Source organism: Sesamum indicum, linkage group LG1 (assembly GCF_026168435.1).
Source record: "Sesamum indicum cultivar Baizhima isolate 11 linkage group LG1, ASM2616843v1, whole genome shotgun sequence".
NCBI lineage: Eukaryota > Viridiplantae > Streptophyta > Magnoliopsida > Lamiales > Pedaliaceae > Sesamum > Sesamum indicum.
The window spans coordinates 14,706,349-14,729,355 of NC_142657.1; the positions used below are offsets into that span (position 1 = coordinate 14,706,349).

At 33.0% G+C, this 23,007-nt stretch overlaps 3 protein-coding genes and 1 long non-coding RNA gene across 7 annotated transcripts; 3 read left to right on the forward strand and 1 right to left on the reverse strand.

Moving 5' to 3' along the window:
* Positions 1-651: 651 nt before the first annotated feature.
* Positions 652-4,159, forward strand: LOC105161520 (uncharacterized). 2 transcript variants are annotated; one of them, XM_011079232.3, is made up of 8 exons: positions 656-1,118; positions 1,998-2,078; positions 2,176-2,235; positions 2,756-2,799; positions 3,175-3,217; positions 3,307-3,378; positions 3,483-3,584; positions 3,674-4,159. In XM_011079232.3, the coding sequence occupies exons 1-8, from the start codon at positions 738-740 to the stop codon at positions 3,791-3,793; spliced, it is 903 nt and encodes a 300-aa protein (XP_011077534.1). In that variant the 5' UTR covers positions 656-737; the 3' UTR covers positions 3,794-4,159. The 2 variants fall into 2 exon arrangements, with proteins under 2 accessions (XP_011077542.1, XP_011077534.1); XM_011079240.3 differs by lacking the exon at positions 1,998-2,078 and having other exon boundaries at positions 652-1,118.
* A 1,263-nt stretch (positions 4,160-5,422) lies between these two features.
* On the forward strand, positions 5,423-7,083 carry LOC105161536 (F-box/kelch-repeat protein At3g23880). Its single transcript, XM_011079252.3, has 2 exons — positions 5,423-6,747; positions 6,842-7,083. The coding sequence occupies exon 1, from the start codon at positions 5,503-5,505 to the stop codon at positions 6,721-6,723; it is 1,221 nt and encodes a 406-aa protein (XP_011077554.2). The 5' UTR covers positions 5,423-5,502; the 3' UTR covers positions 6,724-6,747; positions 6,842-7,083.
* Positions 7,084-8,071: 988 nt separating this feature from the next.
* LOC105161554 (choline/ethanolaminephosphotransferase 1) lies at positions 8,072-14,743 on the reverse strand. Of its 3 annotated transcripts, XM_011079280.3 has the most exons (19): positions 14,606-14,742; positions 13,517-13,526; positions 13,351-13,401; positions 13,176-13,253; positions 12,641-12,716; positions 12,500-12,522; positions 12,317-12,417; positions 11,786-11,880; positions 11,598-11,666; positions 11,229-11,298; positions 10,793-10,856; positions 10,669-10,709; positions 10,509-10,593; positions 10,088-10,150; positions 9,645-9,703; positions 9,470-9,522; positions 9,035-9,107; positions 8,512-8,576; positions 8,072-8,389 (listed from the first exon to the last, which is right to left on the reverse strand). In XM_011079280.3, the coding sequence occupies exons 1-18, from the start codon at positions 14,740-14,742 to the stop codon at positions 8,555-8,557; spliced, it is 1,170 nt and encodes a 389-aa protein (XP_011077582.1). In that variant the 3' UTR covers positions 8,072-8,389; positions 8,512-8,554. The 3 variants fall into 3 exon arrangements, 2 of the variants coding, with proteins under 2 accessions (XP_011077582.1, XP_088736598.1); XM_088880472.1 differs by lacking the exon at positions 13,517-13,526 and having other exon boundaries at positions 13,351-13,388; positions 14,606-14,743; XR_016065475.1 differs by lacking the exons at positions 8,072-8,389; positions 8,512-8,576; positions 9,035-9,107 and having other exon boundaries at positions 10,071-10,150.
* On the forward strand, positions 14,722-17,022 carry LOC105161549 (uncharacterized). Its single transcript, XR_847787.3, has 3 exons — positions 14,722-14,859; positions 14,971-15,096; positions 16,677-17,022. It is a non-coding gene; the product is annotated as an uncharacterized LOC105161549 (long non-coding RNA).
* The last annotated feature ends 5,985 nt before the right edge of the window (positions 17,023-23,007 follow it).

Consider the following 23,007-nt stretch of genomic DNA (forward strand, 5'->3'; position numbering starts at 1 on the left):
CATGTAGCTACCATTTTTATTTCGTATGTTGTGTCACATGTATAATAATTTATTAGGTTGAATTTAATTGTCAATTTTTATTTGGTGATCGACGCTCATATTATCTGTTATGTCCAAGATTTATGAGCTCATTGGGCATGGGAAAACTATTGGGTTGTACTTTTTTTTATTTTATCATAATTATTTATGTTGGATGAAGTATTACATTGATGTATTAATCCATAGATATAATAAATAGTATTAATTCATTTTATCTATTTTACAATATATATATATTCTGTTTTAATTAGGGTTGTCTAGCTCGAGCCTTACGAAGGTTTGATAAGAACTTTTCATCTTACAAGCTTCTGGTAAAATGCTTAATATTTAATTTACAATTATAACACACACATATATTTAAAAAAAAAGTAAAAATGAAAACACGACACGGATAAGATTTTAATTCAAACGAATAAATTTAATTAATTGAAATATTTAATAGGACTGGATTCAAATATAAATTCATGTGGATCAATATATATACATATATTTAGTATATAATATTATTTGAATTTGAATGTGTATTGTGGATATGATTGTGGGTGTCGACCAATTTCATTTCAAATATAAAAAAGGGCAAACAATTAATGTAGATTTTGTTCTGAGCAGTTAAAACTGAAGAAAAGGGGAGTAGCTCTAATGCGACTTTAGTTTATTTCAGGAAATCCACAGCAACACAAACGCTTCATGAAAAGATAATGAATCTCCTCAAACTCAATCTTTACTCCCACGTCCGCCCCCGCCCCCGCCCCCACCACTACCATCGTCGCCACCATCTGAAGCTCCGGCAATCGTCCCTCTTCCTCTTTTTCCCCTTCCATGAACAAAGCCTCAGACTTTCAGCATCCTGTGCCACTCCCCTATACTCTTTTGCCAAGTACGCCAGGACTTCAAAGGTTAACAATGCGGCAACATCTTTTTCGATTGACAATAATGAAGAGGAAGAAACTGAAGATTTTGAGGAATACTTAGCCGAAGATGGGGAGGTGTATCAGAAGACCTTAAGATTGGTGGAGTGTGCAATGTTTGCTGCTGTTTCTGGGTTGGCCTTTCTTTTGAGTAATTCTCTAGCCATTGAGGTATTTCTGTTTCTCTTTTTCCTTAGTCCCATTTATTATTTTTGGAGTGATTATTAGAATTTTGGCCTATCTTCCAATTTGAGTCTATTAATGATTGTGTCTAATAAGAGTGAATTTTGGAGTTCTGTTACGACCTAGGTGATTTGAAGATTTTCCAATGTGTGATTTTGGGTCATTATCTGTAGAATAAAGAAGAAATTCTTGTTTTCTATGTTGTTCTTGATTACTTATATCAGTTGGAGCGCGCAAGCATGTGGATTTTTTCGCTTCAATTGACTTTTTCTTGTGGTTTTCTTGGTTATTGCTGAATAAGGTTGAAAAGGTTGGGGTGGAGTTATAAGGCATGTCAGAGGAAAGAAAGTGCTTGAACTTATATCAACCAGTTGGATGAATCATTCTTTTATCCCCACAAGGTAGAGTAAACATAATAGTATAAAGCGGTGGTTCTCTAACAATTTTTCGGTTAATCTGAAGGAAGAGTATACATAGTTTTAGATTTTGTTCTGAGCTACACACGATCAATTAGTTCTAACACTCGACATCATAGTGTGGACAATCAAGGGAAGATGGAGGTGCTATGATTAAGGACGCGATAAACTATCTCTGGGTTAAATAGAGATTTACGTTTCCTAGATGATGTTTTTTACCACTGTCAAGCACTTTTAGCATACAAATCTAATCATACCTCTTGAATATTTATCATAGCTATTGATTATGCTTATCACTAATCCATAAGACTGAGATGCATTAAACCAAAAGTTAACGAAGATAATAATCATTGCAAGTAAATGGTTATTTTTTATAAGTATAATCAATACAGCGTTCTGTTACAAGAGCTGTCTTCAATCACTTATGTACATGTGTGATTGCTTTCCACAGAAATACTTTGCCTGTTTCTTTGCTTTGCCAATTGTGCTGTCCACTATGAGATGGGGTATTGCAGCTGGCAGGAAAACAATGGTGTGCTCCCTAAGTATTGGTGTCATATTATACTTCTTTCCTTTAAGAGTTTTATGCAGATAATGCAGTTGTCATGTTCCTCTTTGTTCTTGTTCAGGTGGCAACTGCTGTCTTATTGTTTGTCTTATCTGGTCCAGTGAAAGCAATTACCTATTTGGTGAGTTCTATTAACATCTTATGAAATGTATATTTGCTCTTGCTTGTGAATCTGACCAATGCTCTTGTGTTCAACCTCCATTCTTTCGGAATCCTGATTGCCTGCATGTGCAAGGGAGCATGCAGAAGGGCTTCTAATGTGACTTCGACTTGGTGATTTCTCTAAGTGATAAGTTAGTCGTAGGAAAGAGGGACAAACTATATCTCTCTTCAGGGGATCTGCTCCTGCCTGCAAATTGAAATTGATTGTGCTTCTTTATACTTTTAAGTAACAGCACAGAGTCAAACAAACAGCAAGAGGACCTATCATGAGTTTGCTGCCATTTCTGTTCCATTTACATAATAAGCATACAAAATTAGTTGCTTGCTGGATTTGAGAAGGAAACCTGTGCAATTCAGCACTAATTCTTGAACATTTTAGCATACTGTTTATATATTATATTAATAGCTTTCAGTCCTGTATTTCATGGCCTACACTAAGCTTAAAGCAGAAACTGATTTGCACTTATAATCTTGGCCAGTTATTGCATGGTTTGCTTGGGTTTGCCATGGGCACTATTTGGAGGTAAGATCACTGTAATTAACAGGACTAACTGGCGCGGTTTATCTTTTTTCTTTCTCCCTCTGCGGGAGTAAAAACAACCATCAAGCATCTTTTAAGTTTTCGTTTTATTTATTCTGTATTTAGGTTTCGTGGCAATGCAAGATGGGGAGCCATATTAAAACACCATTATCCATTTTCTCTTTTTTTTAAAACAAAAAAATTATTGGGGTTGTGTGCTTGTGAAATCCACTTGAGGACCTCCTAATATTCTGTAGTTGTTATCTCTGGAAATATTAGCATCCTCTTCTTTCTCTATGTAGTTTAAACTGACCTATTTTCTGAATAGTTAAGTTAATGGAAAGAGTCTTCGAATCACATGTTGTCTGTCCTTGTCAGGTTAAAGGCAAGTTGGGCTGCCTCAGTCTTCTTGTGCGCAATTGTACTATTTCCTCCCTTAATTCTCCTTCCATCACTAAATACATGCATCCACTGAGTGTGGCTGAAACTATAAGTGACTGTGATTTGCAGGTTCGAGCTACAGGAGCTCTTGGTAATGTTGTAATTGCCTCATATTTAATTGGAGAAAATATACTGGCATTGGTAAATCCCAATCCTTCATTTTCAGGTTTTCGTTCTCCATACTATTGTTCCAAATCCCCATTATCAAAATATTATGTTTACAGAGTTTATCTTTTGGCTTGTAGATCACTATAAATGTTCATGCCCTTGTCACATACATCCTCTCATCCATGGGCATCATTGCAGTTCCATCAATGAATTTTATATACTTCATTTTCGGGTTTCTGGTACATTCGATTAATCAGTTTCTCGCTATGTATTCATGTTGTTGCATAAGAAATAGTGTCCCTTTAACACTTTCTCCGCTGCTTGACAGCTTTTGCTCAACTGTGGCTTCTTCGTGTTCTTGCTACATCTATTATACGCCATATTCTTCACAAGACTTGGAATGAAGGCTTCACTTAGACTACCGAAATGGCTCGAGGCTGCAATATGATCGAACTTTAAAACTATCACAGAAAGAACCATTTTTCGTCCATATCCCACCCCACAATATGCAGATGGAAGGAGCCCGCAATGCCCGAGGGATTACCCTCGTCGATTTTGCCTTGTCAGCATGTATTTGAAGCTAAATGCTAGGGATGCATAGATAAGATGCAAGGGATAGGATGGAGATTATGTTAACTCAGTTGCATTCTGCTGTTGTAAATGCTGATAGTTAATTAGTGTAGTAGCAAAGCGACATTGAAGTCTAAAGATGCCTCTCTTGGGAGAGAAAATGCCTTTTCCCTTTGTATATCTCTGGTCTGAGTAGCTTAAGTTATAATAAAAGTCTTCCGCCTTAAAGACAATCTCAAACAAAGGTACTGAAACATTGCTGGTGATGAGCATCAATTAGGAGACAAAAACAAACTTCATATAAACACAACAAAATGTCTTTAAGGAGTGTTCTAACAAATTTCAAGTATAAGTTAAGATAAATCCTATGAGATATTAACTGCCTGTAACCAGTGAAATTTCTAAGAGTGCTATATATTCACTTCCCAACTTTTGATTTTTGTAGCACTTTGCCCCTTTTCTTCACTTTTCGGTGAATCTAATTAGAATATTCATTGTATGTGATGCACGCACTTTTGGGCGAGTTATGGACTGGGTAAATTTATAATTTCACACATGAATTTAAAAAAATAAAATTAAAAAGGAAATTAAATGTAAAGAAGGTTGGGTGACCGGCAATGGGAAGATGAAGAAGAAGACCTTCATGTTTATTTCCTTGTTTTTATTTCTTTTTAAAATTGATGTGTGAAAATATAAATTTACCCAATTGAGTGGGCATCACATACAATGGAATATTCTAATTAGATTCGTTGGAAAGTGAAAAGAGGACAAAGTGCTAAAAAAAAAAACCAAAGGTTTAGAGGTGACTTGTAAAATAAAATGGTTTGGTTGCAAAATGCAAAACGACCCAATTGTTGGAAGCGTCTGCTTTTAACACCAAAATATAATACAGTTTCTTTTGTTTTTTGGTTAAAGAATATTTATATATTATTGCATAAGAAATTTTTTAGTTTTTCTTCCTTCTCTCACAAATTAGTCTCTCTCTCGTATTTATATATTTTTCTGTCTCTAATACTTATATTACTCTCTAATTCATCTTTTTATACATATATTTGTTAAAAGATATTTTATTAAAGAACATTTCAAGAGAATTTGAAGAAATTTGTCAAATTTTTTTTTAGCATTACGTGAATTCAACTAATACATCGTAAATAAATTATAATAACTTAAATTTAAATTATAATAATAATAACGTGACATAAACACTCACATTACAATAACAAAAAATATAATAATTCACATCAAGTCAGCCAAACATTCAATTGAATTCGAACTCATAATATTAAATTTGTTTGTGGACAAGCCTCAATGCATATTAATAATTAAGGTAAATTATAATGTGCTCTCTTAAAATTTGATAAAATTATAAATACCTCTATAGTGATTTGTCGCAAGAAATTATTTGTAATTTTAATATAATATTTATAATTTTTTTTAAAAATAAAAATATAATTATAATTATAATAAATATTAAGAAAGCCCGGTGTAATTTAGCGAGATAGCCATACTCAAATGGAGAAAATAGTCGAGGGATACATATAACCTTAAACTTTCGAGTTGAAACTGCAACACACTGGGCAAATTCTTATGTTATTCCTTTGCATCTCAAATCGTCGAAACTTCAAAATGGAAATTGGAAGAAATTTATCAGATTGCCCAACCCATCATCAACACAAGAAATTTAAAACTACCCACCAGATTCAGACCTCCGGTGATGGAGAAATCCCCAAACTTCCTGAAGAAATCATAGTAGAAATCCTCACAAGGCTCCCCGTCAAATCCCTCTTGAAATTCAGGTGCGTTTCTAAATCGTGGCTCTGGGTAATTTCTAGCCCACAATTCATCAAAACCCACCTCAGATTTTGGGCAAAAGACGCGACTTTTTCTAAGTATAGAATCATGTTAACGATTTCCGACCCAGGTTTTAACCTCAAGCACTGTTCAGTCCGTTCTTTGATATGTGAACCTTCGACTGAGGCATTTAACATTGATTATCCTAGGAAACACCCATACAGGGCTGTTTGGGTAGTGGGTTCTTGTAATGGGTTAATCTGCATTGCCATAAATGAAAAAGATTTGTTCTTGTGGAATCCATCGACAAGAATATCGACCAAATTACCACCTGTCGAAGTCAAAATGATCCCAGGCTTTTACAATATATTTGGTTTTGGTTATAATGAGTCCAGCGATGATTACAAGGTTTTGGGTATCTTCTGCGCGTTCGGAAATGTGGGAGTTTACGAGTCAGTTGTGAAGTTGTACAGTTTGAAGACTAATTCATGGAAGAGGATTGAGGATTTCAAGGGCGGTGAACCATTAGATGATTCTGGGAAGTTTGCTGGTGGGAAGCTTCATTTTTCCACAATTCGAGGGATCGGCTTGGATTTTAGATGGGATATTGTTTCTCTTGATTTAGAAACTGAATCGTATGGAATTGTAGAGCAACCAAATTATGGAGAGGGTCCGTCGGATTCCAGTTTGGGTGTTGTGGGAGGATGCATTTGCATTCTATGCAATTATGAAAAAGTTCGCGTGGATTTGTGGGTGTTAAAGGAATATGGTATCAAGGGGTCCTGGACTAAAGTTGCTAGCATCCCTTACCTTAACGATCCTGGCAAGTTTCTGCACTCAAAACCGTTGTTTATGCTACCAAATGGTGAAATTTTGTTGGTCTTTGGGATGCATTTAGTAGTTTACAATCCAAAAGATAATTGCTTGAGGCATCCTGAGACAAGTAATTTCGGTGCATTTCTAGAAGCAGACGTCTATATTGAAAGCTTAATTTCGCCTGCTGCAAGTGAAGTTTAAGGAGATGCCAGTGACGCAGAAAAGGCAAGATAAGTTCATTGAATATGCACTAAGTGGAGTTTGAAAGTACTTCTATGCTTAGAATCATTAACTATTGGTTTCATTTTCATTTTCGCAGCTTAGAATATCTTCCTGTGGCAAGCCTCAATTTGCAACGTTCTAGGCAAGTTATAATATTGGAGTCTGCCAACTACACTTGGTTACCCTCCTTTTGAGTCATCTGATACTTGCACTTGGCCAAGGTTTGTTATTTTTCTAACTGTTGGAGGATTTTTCAGATTATATGAATGTGTATGTATAGGTCTGAACGAAAGGCGATGTGTAAAAGAATTCAGAGTTTTGAGCATTGCTATTTTCCAAGATCTGATTCCACAAGTTTATTTAAAATTTTGTTCACTTTTTTTCTTTGTGTGTATGTCTGTAACCTCAAACCAGGTACCCATCCATTGCATCAAAGATAAACTGTTTCCTCTAAGTGGTGACAACAGATTACTGGACTCAGTGCTAAAATGAACTTAAGCTTGGAACTGTTACATCTTTTAAGTCATGATCATATAGAACAGAACACAGTGAGCTGAAGTTTTGGTTTCAGGTATACTTAGTTACCAGAGGGCTCACTGCAAATGGAGGTGTCTTCAGTCATCAATTTTCATGATCACTCTCTTCTTTCGATGCAGCTAATCCCCTCTTTCTGTAGTCGCATGTCTCTTCTATTCCTAATGCATAAGATGTTTATGTTTTCCATTTTTACTTCGTGCACTGAACTTATGGGTGGACTGTTTCGAAGATGAAGATTGCTACCGGAAAAGCTTAGGACTCCCGAATTCACATGTCATGGCCATAGAACATATGATGCTGTGAACATACCAATATATGGATTAAAACCTGTCAGACCGAAGCTGTAAAAATCCATCTTGCCTCTGCCACTTGGATGACCGATGATAAAGAATTTGATAAATTAAGGCCTTGAAACAAGACCAAAATATAAAAGACATACAAGCTTTCAAGCAAAGCTCTACATTTTCCTACGGAAATGTGGCGAAGTGATTAACGGGTTTTCTTTTTTCCCCAGTAATGCTGTAATGACAAGTAACTCAGCAGTGTCATCTATACAATTATCACTGCCAAGGCCGAAAATGAGTGGCAACTTTTGGATCACAGGGCAATTTCCGTCTGATGACCCCGATGTCAAAGATGTTGGTATTTTCATCAAAACTGCCTACCGATTTCACCCTAGATTACCAGTAAGATCAACTTAGAAGTCACCACGTCAAAGAACCAATAAACAATGAAAATAATTAAAGGATAAACTCATTTTATGAATACATTAAGAGGCAATAAAGAAGTGTAGTTTGAATGCTCTGAATCGATATCAACTTTGCTATATGCTTACGTTACAACATTCAAGATCTCGACAAACAGGCATCAAATCTACCAAGTAATGTGGTTCCGATGTCAATGATGAGTGGACTTACACAGATGAAAGGGGTTGCCAAAGTGGTAATTTAACAAATACAACAGTGAAAAAAATTAAGCAAATATAGTCACAACCTCAAAGTTTTTATGAACGTTCAGCCAAAAAATTGAGCTGGAAAGCTCCAATATCATGCCATATTTGCAAAGTCGAAGTTGCCAGCCAGAAAGTGTTCCGTGGAAGATGAGTTGGCTATTCAGCAAAATAATACGAATACAAATCAAAAGAAAAGTATATGGTGGCATGATATTGATAATGAAGTAGCATAATGGAACAACAACAATCTTCTATCCAATTTGTTTGTGGGAAGTTACCTCAAGGTACAGGAGCACAGCCAGGTGATATGGTAATGAAGCTTTATGCTTCTTTCCTGGTTATCCTGCATTAAGTTGTAATCCAAAATCAATTATTTGAAGATGTAATAAAAACAAAAAAAAAACTGCTGCGGGACCATATTTTCCAGAAATATCAAACCAGTTTTTATGCAAGAGTTGAAAACTTTAATTTGTCTCACCCCATAACTCATGATGTCGAAACTAAAAGAAAAGCATTTGATCCTGAGAGTTTAAAATATCCAGAGTGTTCACATGGGAAACATTGGCTTTCACTAGTTCAGAGAACAACTTAGACTGTGAAGTGGCAATTTATTATTGCAGAAACTGAAATATGATTACAGGACTAGAAAAAATTCTAAGTACTTCCATGTCAGAAAGCTGATTCTAGAATAGTGTCCAAATAGAAAGAACTCTTCTGACTGAATCACACACCATACCAATATAGTTTTTACGCCAATCAGCTGTTAGCAAAATTAGCATGAATCAAGTGACAATTCTTTACCTGAAGCAGTAAATCCCCAGGGCTGTTGTTATTTCGTGAACAACTGATGTGGCAAAATGCAAATACAGCACCACTGCATGCAGAAAAAGAAAAAATCAGGCTCTGTGCGCTATGAGTAAGATCCAGAAGCAAATGCACATGAAAAGTAAAGTGCTTCCTAGATAATTCGCGTAGTTCTTGAACTTGATACCCAATTCAGAAAGCATATATAACAAATAAATGCCACAAACATAGCTATGCAGCAACAGATCTAAAGCTCGGCATGAAGAAGCAACCAATTGGGTTTTGCGAAAGTTAACAATAAATACAGTTCTTCAGAGTTCTCTTCATTCCACCTCAAGAGTGTGCAAATATCTAAAAGAAACTGAATCCCCAAAGAAGAGTCAATTGGCAATGTACATATTACAGGAACTCATAAATGCATAGTAGTCGTACCCGTATATGCAACAAAACCAAGAAGAATCCAGAACTCATCAACTAAAGGAACTCTGCCACAAAAATGAAGATCTCACAAGTGTTAAAACAATCTAATCAAATTATTCCATCTCCCAGTTCTAGTTGAAAAGTTAACAGTAGAATAATTCATCAGCAGATCAAAGTCATCACGCACCCATCATTTAGCCTGGCAGTGAGGGCATTGGCAATGGCGAAAGGCAGATAAAATAAAGACTGCAGAGAGTAAAACATAAAATCAACAGGCCGCTATAGAAATGTGGCTCTGACAAAATCCATTGTATAAGCATCAATTTCTCAGAACAAAGACGACCTTAGTGTTGAGATAATTGCGAAAATGAATTGATCAGCGTCGAAGATAACAAAGCAAACCAAGAACTTCATGCAAATCCAGGCATATTTTTCTTCAGATTTGCAAACATCGTTATAGAAATGCAATATTCTAAATTTTTACCAAATTACATTCTTTGATATCCTTTAAATGATAAGGAAACTTTCTTCAAGCAAATATAATAGGGCAATCTTCTGTTTCACAAATTCAGATGGTGTGTTAACTCATGAGGTACAATCCACAATACTCAACTAGAATGATGGTTATACCATGCACATATTTGTTTTCAAGCCCTTGGGTTCATCACAAAGGTGAGCGAGAATCAGCCTTCCCTGCAAAACAATAGGTAAGTGATCAAATATTTAACCTCCTTCCGCACAAAGCTATTAGCGTTAAATGCTCATTGAGATTTCACAAACCAACACAGTGACCTAGACAGCATAAATAACATGCACTATAATAAAGCCTGCCACAACAATGGCATTCTCACCTCATGAAAGCCCATAATCAGCTTTGGCAGGGAAAAAGGATAGAGGCTTTATTGACACTAAATTATACGAGTAGATATACAACACCTCCTAAGCAGAAGAATTTTTAAGTGGTTCTACAAGGGAGAATTCCATGAAAATCAACCCTCAACTGCAATTATATGATGTGCCAAAGGATGCATCCACTACAAAGATATCTTACCACAAGAAAGCCGAACGCTAGCCCAATACCCACTATGACCAGATGCGGATAGTTGGCCATTAAATCAGAAGGAGACAAGTAATCCCTGCATAGTTATACTCAATAATAAACCATAACCAATGCCAAAAAACAAAGCAGATCACTGCAAATCAAGACATACCACACGAGAACTCCACTGAGTAGCACAACAAAAGGATAAAGCTGTCATGAAATGAAGGCAAGTTATTAACTCAAAATTGGAAGAAAAATAACAGAGCTATTATTCACGTTCCAAACACGCATACCATTGCCAAAGCTAGCAGCATGCTTCCCTTTCTTGCCTGAACAACCTTATAAACATTGTACACACTGCACAAGAGACTGTATATTTAAAGCGCATTCAAGTTTAAAACAGCAGAAAAAATTATGCGGAAAGCAACAAGTGATCTGGAGCATGGACAATCTACTGAGACAAACTTGGGTAACTAATAATCTATAACAAGCAAATGCCATTTGCACTATGAAAGTTCATTCTTGTCTAGACCTAGCTTCTGATTAGAGAAACTATGTCCTCCAAAGACAGTCAATTAGCACAATTACTTTATGAGTTCAGCATACATGATGGGAATGCTTACATTAAGGTTGATTTGGAATATAACAGTGCAGGGTAGGAGAAAGAATAGGTATTTATATCTTCAAACAACCAGGCGTCTCTTCAATCAAAATAGAGATCATACTCACTTGCATGAAATTGTAGGTATAACAGCAAACATTATCATTAGAAACAATGCAGCTTTATACATTGTCATATCTGTAACAAAACATAAAAATGATGTTATTAATAAGCTGGATTAGAAAATCAGAGAGAAAAGAAAGAAATAGAACAGGTACGAAGTCAGAAAAACATGAGATCACACAGATCGATTAGCTATGGAACTCCAAAACAGGAACAGAGAACCTAAGCAAGTGATGGAGAAAATCACAATCATAATACACCAAGCAACAAGAGTAGATAGGCGGCACTGCATCAGGTGGACAAAATGCCACAACAATGATAAATGTGCAATTATGCTAAATATGATCAATACTCAAAATAGTTTGCTTGCTTACCTTTTACAAAGGGAATCCAATTCAAGAATGGGATGGATTTCCCGAACTGCTGGACCCACCACTGAGCACCTGAAAAAGAAAGCCATAAAGAATCAAACCTCACTGTATCTAGCAGCAGATTTTATATTAACACGCACGAAAATATAACCATCAAGTATGGGTTGAGAAGTAAAGTGTTAAAGCAGTACCAACGATAGCTGTGAAGAAATGGATCATATATATCAACATAAGACCTTCTGTAGGTCCATTTACAACTGGAAGAATGAGAGTTTTGGTGAAATAGCTGCATAAAAAAATGCAAACAGAGATAAATTATTAAAAGCATTGAAATTTAAGCAATCTAAGAGTAGCTTTAAAGGAAGGGGAAAATAAGTTCCTTATGGAATCCTAGAAAGCGAGTGCAACACAGAACAATTATCAGGAATATAACATATTTAGTTTACATCCATGCGCTGAGGAGACCTTAGGCTCATCATATCCAGGAAGCACCTAGTGCAAAATATTCATGAAACCCTTTCCTCCTTTTGACTGCAATTAGCCAGAGTAAGCTTCTAAGGAGGAAGTGAAAAAGAGAGTATATTGCCATCAACAGTTTCTCCCATTTACAGATAGTAGCAGTATATGAAAGTTGAAACAAACCCATCCAAAATGTAAAATAAAGGAAGACCCTCAAAACCTATGCAATGAACCAGTGCCCTGAATCAGCTAAATCAACTTACTATTCCCACGTAGCACAGTAAAAAGGGACTGCTGATATAACCCAGAACCAGAAAGTACTCCCACCACACATAGCTGTGCTCCCGAAGGCCAAGGACTCAAACTGGAAAAGAGCAAAAGAACAGTGAAGTTATAAGCACCAATGTCACAAGACCCAGCACAAAACAACAAAAAGTCAAACATACCGCACATCCAAGAGCATCACATCCTGTAATTGTGTTGAGGCAGCAACATAATTCAAGATTACTGTCAGAACTAAGTAAATGAACAAGAGAATGGAAATGTGATGATGAAGGAAAAGAAACATTAAGAGGGGCAAAGGTCACCATGGTCAAAAAGTTCTCCCAATGGACTAGAAGAATTTGTTCTTCTTGCTTGTTTTCCATCAACAGCATCAAATGTCTGGTGTTATATTTTGAAGCAAGAGAAGAAATAATAATGATTGATAAGAAACTCTTCGTCAAATATATGTTGATGGGAAATAAAAAGTTTGGCAATGCAAAGAGTTAAAATAGAACTGAAGCTGTTGTACAAGGAACAAGATATGGGTATCACAATATTAAAATCTTGAATTGATCTAACCTTTCACTTGTTTTGTAACAATAACAGTTATACAAGTGTGAAACTGAAAATTCTCTATACCAAACCATCTAATAAATCCTACATTAGAAATGATATGGAATATGATACCATATTACCCCCCAGCCCCACCTGAAATGAGATGTATAAGTATAAAACTGAGCAGAGGAAAAATATAAATCTCCACATCCTTCATTATACGATTTAGTTCCCAATCAAAGACATGGAATTACAGGCAATAGATTCCAAATAAATAGAATGTTTACAAAAACATGACCATACTTGATATAAGAAGAGCAGTAATCCGTGGGCGAAATGCACCCATCTTGGAGGAGGTGAATCCAGTTGAGGTGAATATATCTGCAGTAGAAGTTTAGTAGAATCAGATGTGCAGAGATGCAGATGTACCAAAAACAAAGTTAAGTCAAAACCAGAGAGAGAGAGAGAGATCACTCACATATCCAAGCAATGCAGATGTAACCAAAAACATTGATCCTGTAAGAGTAATCTGGAAAGAGGAAAATAAATACAGCATAACTTATGAGCCGGTAAGCTGGGGAAAAAACATTGACAACTACAATGAACACTCAAAATCTAGAAGATGGCTTTTGAACAACATTTACCATGTTAGGTCTGAGAAGGCCGAATCCATGCACGAAAGGAAACAAAAGGGAATCAGAGTCCATCAAAGGAAGTATGTAGAATAGATGCAAAATTACCCAGTAAAACACATTTATAATAATAATTCAATTCATGCCCATAGCACTTGAAACTGTCTCTTTTTCGGAATTACAGTAGACGCTATAAAGGCCATATAATAGCTTTGTATTTCAATCTCGGATCCAAAATCAATTGAAGGTGACTTTTTACCTACATTCACATAAATATCTATTTGCTAGTCATTCACAAAAATAAATCAAGAGCCATCTGTGGAAACTAGTTTTGTCCTACGGTTTGATATGAAGACACATATGTAAAGTTGAGATGTATAAAACATTACACACAAGAAACCACCAGCTTATAACAGTAGAATAAGAGACTTTAATTAAATAATGTTCTCACCTGCCTAACAGAAAAACTAACCAAATAGACTCACGGTTTACGCATGATCAACCAATATCCATCCTAGTTGCTAAGAAAATTTTACCAATATACAAGATGGAACAGAGTGCATCAACCGGACTTAAACAAGAAGACACACCTTAAACTTTCTTGCTGACATATAATATCTTATCATCACAATGACAAATACATTTCATGCCCCAAACCATAACAACACTTGACAACTCTCAACTGTTAAATCCCCTGAAGTTTATAACTGTTGTCAAACATATAATGTTCAGTTCTTAGTCATTCTAACACTTCCACAGAAGAATTTTACAACCAAAACCATTTCATTGTGTGGAGAAGTTCACATTTTGGGAAATTCCCATAAGTTCTTTTCCAAATTTTAGGACTTTAGCAGCAAAAGGTTACCTTTTTATTCCTTCGTTGACATACAATAAATAAGCACACAATTTACACATAATCATCTCTCAAGCACCCAACTGACAATTATTAACTCAAAACCAAACAACACAGACACAACTGAAACAAAAATAATAATAAATCTACAAGAAAAGGCTAACTAAAAAAAATAATAAAATTCCAAAAAAATCAAGGAAAAAGAAAGTCAACATGACCAAAAAAATGAAGCAAAAATGTACACTTACGGCATCCAAAGAGGGAATAGATTAACACAGCGAGTCCAAAAAGGCTGCAACACATATTTGGCTAATACAGAGTTGTCCACTCCACTATACTTGTGCTTATGCAACGCCGCAGCTCCATGCGCTCCAATGTACCCCATTCTTTCCTTCTCCTTCCTTTTCACCCTCTACGTATAATTTCACCTGCAACACAACTAATTCTTCAAAAACTTTTCCAATCCATAGAAGAAAAGACCCAAGCAGCAGAAAAGTAACAGGTGAGAAAAAGCTGCAGATCGGATACTGAAGCTTCAAGATGAACTCAAATAACATAAATTTACACACATGTATACATGTGTACTAATTCAAAAAGAATCTAACTTTTGCAGGTCGTCAGAGAAAATGAGAAGTTCACCTGAGTTGCAGAGGGCAAAGGGAGCGGAGAAATCGGCCGAAGCAAAAATGTGCCACTTCCGCCCCGGTCTGCCCAAAAGCGCTCTTAATGAGGGGAAAAAGTGAGTTGCGAATTTGATATTTATTCGTTGTCAAAATATGAAATATAAAAATTACAAAAAAATTATATCAATATCCCCTAAAATTAGACATAATTACACAGACACTTGTTTTATTTTACAAAATTATAGATACATTCTGTAAAAAAAGTGTTAGTGTAATATACCATAAGGGAAGTATGTGTAAGCTTTCGCATTCAAGTAAGGAATGCATTTGTAATTACGGCTACAACTACAACTTTGAAAAGCATATTTATAATTTTACAAATAACATGATGTGTTTGTATAATTAAACATAATTTCAAGATATGTCAATATAATTTACCTTATAAAATTACTAAGAAAAATAATAACTATTCTCTAATTAACTATTTTTCATGTATAGTTAAATTTTAAAATCAATTTGAATCCCATATTAATAAAGGAAAAGGGTAAATTACATCAACACCATCTAAGTTAGCTTTAATACTACCCAATGTAGCACCTCATAGGGGATAATATGCATCGTCAAATGTTTATATTTACTTTTATCTGATGTTCTCATATACACAACCTCAAATGAAACGGTAAATATCCAACTATACAAAATTTAAAACGCAAACACCCCATGTCTTTTATAAAATTAAAGTATACTCTTTTTGGGAGTGTTAGTGCAATATATATATAGAGGATGTCCGTGTAATGTTTCACCATTGAATAAAGGGTGTACTTGTAATTATATTACAATATTAATAAATATACTTATTTATTAAATGTACGGAAAGTGTATGTTATACACTTTCCCAATCTAATTCCAGACTGTGTCAATATAATTTAATTACCCATAAAAACCCAAAAAAAATATATTTTATTTTCAAATAACAAACACAAAAACTTTGATTGAATCGAAGTTGTTATTGTTGCATGAAGACAAATATGGAAAAGAATAAGTGGATTTGCATATATAGTATATTCCTTCAAATTTAAGTAATGGAAATTGAGTAGCCAAATTTTGTTGGCCTCTATCTACTTTTGTTCCATGGAAATTGATGTGATTGAAACCTAAATATATGGTCAAATTTATAAGTAGATTGCATGTGTGTAATGAAATCACGTAAGATTAATTTAAAATAAAAAAGAATAGATGGGAACAATTAGGGTTTGGGTAATTAATGAAATTATTTATATTAGAGATAATTATATTTATATTCTTGTATATGATATGTTTACACAAATTATCACTATCCTCTAGATAATTACACATGCACAAATCAGGAGCGTTAAACATTATTTATACAACTAATATTTGCTTTTTTAAATTACACATATACCCCTCTCCAAAAAATCGATATTGTTATACAAATTATTATTTGTTGGGTATTAATTAAGGGCAATGTTTATAATTATATAAAAAAATATAAATAATTTATATAATTAAATTATAAATTAAGAGTGTAAATATAATTGTCAGTTAATTTTAAATCCCTAGACCCAATACAAATAAGTGTGGGTGAATTGGTGTCCCCTGGCATTGCATGCTGATTGCTGCAGCTTTGACATGTGATGGGATTTTATTATTACAACTTCAATTTTCGTCTTTGTAGGGTTGTAGATTCATGTAACCAGCGCATGCACACACAACGATGTCCGTCTCTCCTCCAGCTTTGTCTCCCAGCCCATCTTGCTTTATTAATTGTTAATTATTGTGGTACGCAATTTTTGTGTTTATATAATATATAATTTTTTATATTTAACAAAAAGATTAGTTAGATCAAAAATAGAGGATGAAGTAATTGAAATGTGAAGGGACCAAATATAAACTATTAATATTTAATAACGAAGATGATGAAGATCAAGAACCGTTTATACCTGTCAATATTTCTCGATCAGAGGAATGATGGAGAAAACATCGAGTCGAAGAATTGTATCATCTATGCAGACAAAATCGATATGAAGAACAATCATCAAATATGTGTATGTGGCAAATTATTCTTGAATAATTTTCGACAAATATGTACTATATGTTTTTTTTAAGATCTATAGTTAAATTTTTACTTATTTATTTTAGTTTTTACATTCAACATATAAAATTCTATATTTTATTTAAGAAAATCAAGGCACTCTTTTAAATCATTACTTAAATTTATCATTGTCTTATAAAATAGGTAAATGATAAATTAAATCAAATAAAAAATTATAGTAAAACTCATAACTAGAAAATGAAATACACAATGAACTTAAATAAACAATTGACTAACAACTTCACAATAAGAAACTTGGATAATAACAAGTCCAAAGAATATTTAAGATACACTTTAAAAGAGTGTTAATAAATTAATGTACTAACAATTTAGAAGTAGAAGAATAAAAATAAAATTTTTAAAAATTAAAAAATTAATAAACCCAGTAATCTCAACTTAGAATTAAAAAATAAAATAAAATATAGCCCAAAATATTTCTTTTTAAAAAACAGCTCAATTGGGCCAGACTACTAGCCCAGCTTAGGACCTCAGGGTCTTGGTCCAGTGGGCTAGGTAGGACCAGCCCAACTTTTCAAATGGTCCAATTTGGTTCTGGATCCACCCAATCTAGTTCGGAAATAAACTGACCTTTCACCATTATCTGTGGGGAGTTAATGACGTTAATTTTCTTTTTCAAACTTCCCGTTTTGCCCTTTTTACCTAATGCTAAGATTTCTCAATCGACTTTTTAAGGTTTGTATCATTTATATGCCTTTGTGATTTATTGATTTTTTGATGAAGAGGGAAAAGGTTATGGGCGGAGATAAGCCTGTTAATGGGCGGGTAATACCCAAATTCACACCTAATAATTTTATATTAGATCCAAACTTAAATTTATACTCATTGGAATAAGTATTTTGGGTATGAGTAAGATTTACACCCTAAAATACCTGTGAATATGAGTGTTGAATGGGTAAAATTTAATAATATAAAATTTAATCCAATTTGTAATCTTTTCTATATATCAATCAACTCGATTTACTTGTTATTTAAAAATTTGGGATTATTACGTTTACACCCCTTGACCTGCAATATGATTACACAAATCATCTATATATTTTAAATAATTACACATACTCCCACCAAAATAACAATATCACTTACACAAATCATCCCTTACTTTGTTGAAAATTACACACACACTTCTAAAAACTTTAACATTATTACACAAACTACCCATATTTTTTTGCTGTCAAGAGTAATTTTTATAATCATGCAAAAGATATGGATGATTTACGTAAACAGACCATAAATAAAGAGGTGTAAATGTACTTTTTCCTAAAATTTTTGTAATAAAGGAAGTAGTTGCATCATATAGCAGCAATTTTATCAATTCAAAGAGATTAAAATCTGAAAATAAGTCAAAATATTATTCCAGCGCGAGTAGGCAAGATTCAAGAATATATCTTTTTCTTTTTCCCTTTTTAAAAAAAAAAAATAATAAGTGAAGATATGAGTTTAACTGTTGATTAGATGTGTCTTGTGATTGTCACTCCTGCTGTCAAGTGGATGGCACCAAATTGGTCAAGAATCAGAGTGTTGCTAAACAGGTCCCCGCCTGAAGATTACGAGCTCATTCTGTCTACTGGTTATTACATCTTTATGCATGCATGTATCTCTACTATTCTTGAGATCGTTCACATTATATATTAAATCCTCGACAATCATATTCATTTATTGCTGATATTAGATAAGTTTACGTGTGGTCGAGTCGAGCAAACATAAAACACACATGTATAGAGTGCCGAATTTTTTGTCCACAAGAGTTCCTATTCATAATTGCTCGGGGTACGTTGTACCACTTCATCAATGCCTATTAATATTTGTGGTACCATCCAATCTTCACGATCACCATTTATTTCTAGAATTCGTCATGAAATTTAATTTTTTTTTAAAGAAAGTTTGTTAAATATGATCTATTTTATTAGTAAATTTAATAATTTACTGATCCTAATCCTAATATTTTAATTATGTTATTAAAACGTGTAGAATACATCATAAATTTTGTTCAATCTTGTTTAATTACGAATACTTTAGTGGAGGAACGGTGCAGTTTTGATGGCGTGTTATATCAAATACGATATTATATGAGCATTTAATATGATGCACATGATATTTTTAAATATTTTATATTGTACATCGTAATTTTATCATTTCATCCAATGAATTATGTGGGGCGTGAAACGAACAAGTTGTTTTTTTTTTCAAATGTTTGAAGTATAATAACAATTATAGATATAACATGAGTATTTAGACTAATTATTATTATTACTATTATGTATAATAGGGGAAAAATGCAAGCAACCCCCTTGTGATATCATAAATGAGCAAATTACCCCCTTATGAAAAAATAAATAGCGATTTACCCTCCTGTATTTTTTAAAATACAACAATTTACCCCCATATGATTTTTAAAATGAAGCAATTTACCTCCCTGTATAAGGAGGTAAATTGCTTCATTTTAAAAAGTATAAGGGGGTAAATTGCTATATTTTTTTCATAGGGGGGTAATGTGCTCATTTTTAATATCACAGGGGTATAAATTGCTATTCACCCTGTATAATAGTATCCTAATTGAAGTTGAAACTTATATTTAACTTACGTTATGGAAGAGAAATGAGATATTTTAACCACAACATATCACACGTAAACAATTTGTGCAAAAACATACATTAGAATAAAAAACGTAACGAATTCTAATTATTATCAGAATTTGAATTAATTATTTAGATAAGTTAAAGAAGTACAAAAGTAAAGTAATTCATAGCAAGAAGAGGAGTGTGCTAAGAACAATTCTACAAAAAATTGGTGTCAAATTTGTAAAAAAAAAAAAAAAACATTGGTACAAAAATTTGTTTAATTAAACTCTCAAAATGAGATTAAATATTTAATCGCTACTTCTAATTCTTATCTAAATAAATTCCTATTTCAAGCATCAACATACAAAATAAATAATAATAATCATGCTAATTAAAATATTGATTGTTTATTAAGGCAAAGGATTTTCAAATAATTGGTACGGACGTCACTTAGCATAATGAAATTTTAGTTAAGAAAAGAGGGGTCCGAAAGATGGGCAAGCAAATGATATGAGTAGGATGAGGATAAGAAGAGATATGATGGTATACAAGTTAATGATTTTTGTTGAATGGTTCCAAAAGCTTATAATAATTGAAACGAAAAGGTCCAAATCATATGTCTCACACGTTCCTTATATTAGGGTTGCCCCCCCAACCCTCCATTTCTTCCGAAAACGACCTTCCCTTGACCACAATAATTACAGGTAGGACCAAAGTTTTGCCAATTATAAATTTTTTTTTCAAATTATTACATTCTACATCTTATGGGAAAAAAAATGGAAAAGAGTATTTTTCTTTTCACAATAAGTGAAAATTTGGGTGGATTTAAATGTTCAAAATTTATGTTCTTTTTCTTTTAAAAAATAAAGAATAAAGCACGTGGAAAAAATATTTGGCATTACCTAAATATTAAAATATTATATTTAAACAATGTTGTTTGTAATTATCTTACTCATTATATAATTTGGATTTGGATTTTTTTGTAGTAAATTTAGTTTAAATTTTATTAAATTTATACGAAGCTAAATACGATTTATCTCATTGTAAAATTAAAAATAAGAAAACTCTCTATAAAAAAAAGGCCATATAGAGAACTCTCTAGGCGTATGCAAATGCATCATTTTTTAAATGTCAGGGATTTTTTTGTATTTTTTATAATTCTTTTTGTCAATTTTTGCTTGTATTATACTTTAATTAACCAATATAATATAAACTATAATGCTAGTAATTAGTTCAAAGTTATTAGGTACAAGAAGACGACCTACTTTTAACATTAGATATAGCCTAAAGAAAATACTTTTTTAATTTATACCTACTCTCGAGTTATATATTAAATAAAATAAAAATTGTATCCAAGTATCCCACAATATTTTGGATTTGTTTTTTTTTTTTAAAACAAATAGTTTAAAAACATTTTATTAGAAAGCATATATGGATGGACTCTAATAAAATGTGCAACATGGATTAACAAGTTCCACAATTTAATCAATTGGGACTGTTGACTTTGATCCTTTTTTGTTTTTTAACATAAAATAATAAAACATTTTCTAAAAATTAGAGTTGGAAATAAATGCGTTTATTTGAATATATAATTGGTATTTAATGTGGGGTAACCACATGAAATTTATGCTTAGACTTTACCCTAGTCCTTTATTAATTTACATACAAATTTTGGACTTATCTCTTTCATTTCGGACTTAATATTTAGATTTGTTGATGATTATTCGATTAATTTGGTATTTGTAGTTGTCGTAAAATCGTAAAATTAAAAAAAAAATTATCAATAGCTATATTAGGAATTTAAGATATAACTTTTGTTGTTTTAATATTCTTATGATTTTAAATACTTTATTCTATATGACTTAATCATTTGAGTGTTATTATCAGAGGCTCTCCAATGATTTATTTTGTATGACTCATATTCGAGAATTTTGAATCGTTCTTTTGCTGTTGAGCGTATTATTCTCCTAAATTCTATAAAAAAAATATCAATTTGATAAAATCGTAACAACAATATTTTATTACATTTTATAAATTATATATATATTATTATAAATTTTATTTGCCGTACTAATTTTTGAATACTTAAATTTACCCTTGATTTTATTTCTTTTCTTTAACTTTTTTTTTTATCAAATTTGTAATTTTAATATTTTGTATTTATCTCACAATTAGTTTTTTTTCTTAATTACTCATTAGTCCATATTTCTCTTTCAACTTATTTTTCATATTTTTCATAATTTATAATATATACATATATATTTATCATCTCACACAATAATTATTTTTATATGCTCACAAAAACTATGTGAAATTGACAACCAGTAAAATAAAAGAAAAAGGGCGTCCCTCCGTCAACAATGTCATACAAAAAATTAAACAAACGAGGAAGAAAACTCCTAGAATATTACTACGAGGGGTAAGACTGTAATATAACAACAAAACAAGGGCAAAGATCTATTTTCTCACCTATATAATGTGACCTCTCATCCTCCCTACAGCTCACACGAGAACTTACGAATAGAAAGGAAAGATTGAGATTCGAGAGCGTTGCGAATTTCTAGGGTTACGTCTTCTTCCGCAGCCGCAGCAATAGTTTTCTGTGAGTACGTTTCTAAATTTTATGAATGGATTGAATGTCTTAAGGTGTAAGGTCTGATATAGTTGCTTGTTCTTTGTTTGCAGGGTTGTAGATCGTGAATTGTGGTTTTTGGGGAATTGGTTGTCCACAAAATTAAATCTTGTTGTTGATGTAAGTTTGGTGTTCTAGCCTTCTGATTTTGTGGCTTTATATCCTCGTTTGTTTTGGTCTGAAAATATCAATTTATGCCGCTGGAACTTCAAACTCTTCGCGTTGAATGATGTTTATTTCTTGTTTGTTTTTTTATTTATTTATGAATATTTCGTGTATTTTTATTATGAAATTACATGGATTAAAGATGTTCTCCTAATTTGGTTGAATTATTTTTTTTTTATTTTAGCGATGGATAATAAACGGGCGTATTAGCATATTTTAAACATCTCCGTTTGCAGATCTAGATTTCTGATAATGCTGATCGAAGTATTTTGGTTTTATTTAGATTTATTTTCTCAAAAATTTCCTGCACCGCACACCGGTGGCTTCTAATGTGTCTGGTTTTATATGCGGGTTTTGTGTTTTAGCTTTTCGGTGGGTTTGGTGGTGGTTTCAATTCTATATTTTGCGACCCTTTCTTATGTCCTGCTTTTGTAGAAAAATGATATTGTTTTTTCTTGATTAATGAATTTTCATTTAATTTTAATATGTGATGTTATGGTGTAGGGCAGATTTGGTTTTTAATCCATATTAATTGCCA

Excerpts from the sequence above, each read along its gene's own strand:
- LOC105161520 (XM_011079232.3), top strand. The coding sequence starts at position 738 with ATGAATCTCCTCAAACTCAATCTTTACTCCCACGTCCGCCCCCGCCCC. Across the intron at positions 1,119-1,997 it reads GTAATTCTCTAGCCATTGAG|AAATACTTTGCCTGTTTCTT; the intron begins GTATTTCTGTTT and ends TGCTTTCCACAG. Across the intron at positions 2,800-3,174 it reads GCCATGGGCACTATTTGGAG|GTTAAAGGCAAGTTGGGCTG; the intron begins GTAAGATCACTG and ends TGTCCTTGTCAG.
- LOC105161536 (XM_011079252.3), top strand. The coding sequence starts at position 5,503 with ATGTTATTCCTTTGCATCTCAAATCGTCGAAACTTCAAAATGGAAATT.
- LOC105161554 (XM_011079280.3), bottom strand. The coding sequence starts at position 14,742 with ATGGGGTACATTGGAGCGCATGGAGCTGCGGCGTTGCATAAGCACAAG. Across the intron at positions 11,667-11,785 it reads TTTCTTCACAGCTATCGTTG|GTGCTCAGTGGTGGGTCCAG; the intron begins GTACTGCTTTAA and ends TTTCTTTTTCAG. Across the intron at positions 9,108-9,469 it reads TGGTTTTGTTGCATATACGG|TGGTGCTGTATTTGCATTTT; the intron begins GTACGACTACTA and ends TTCTGCATGCAG.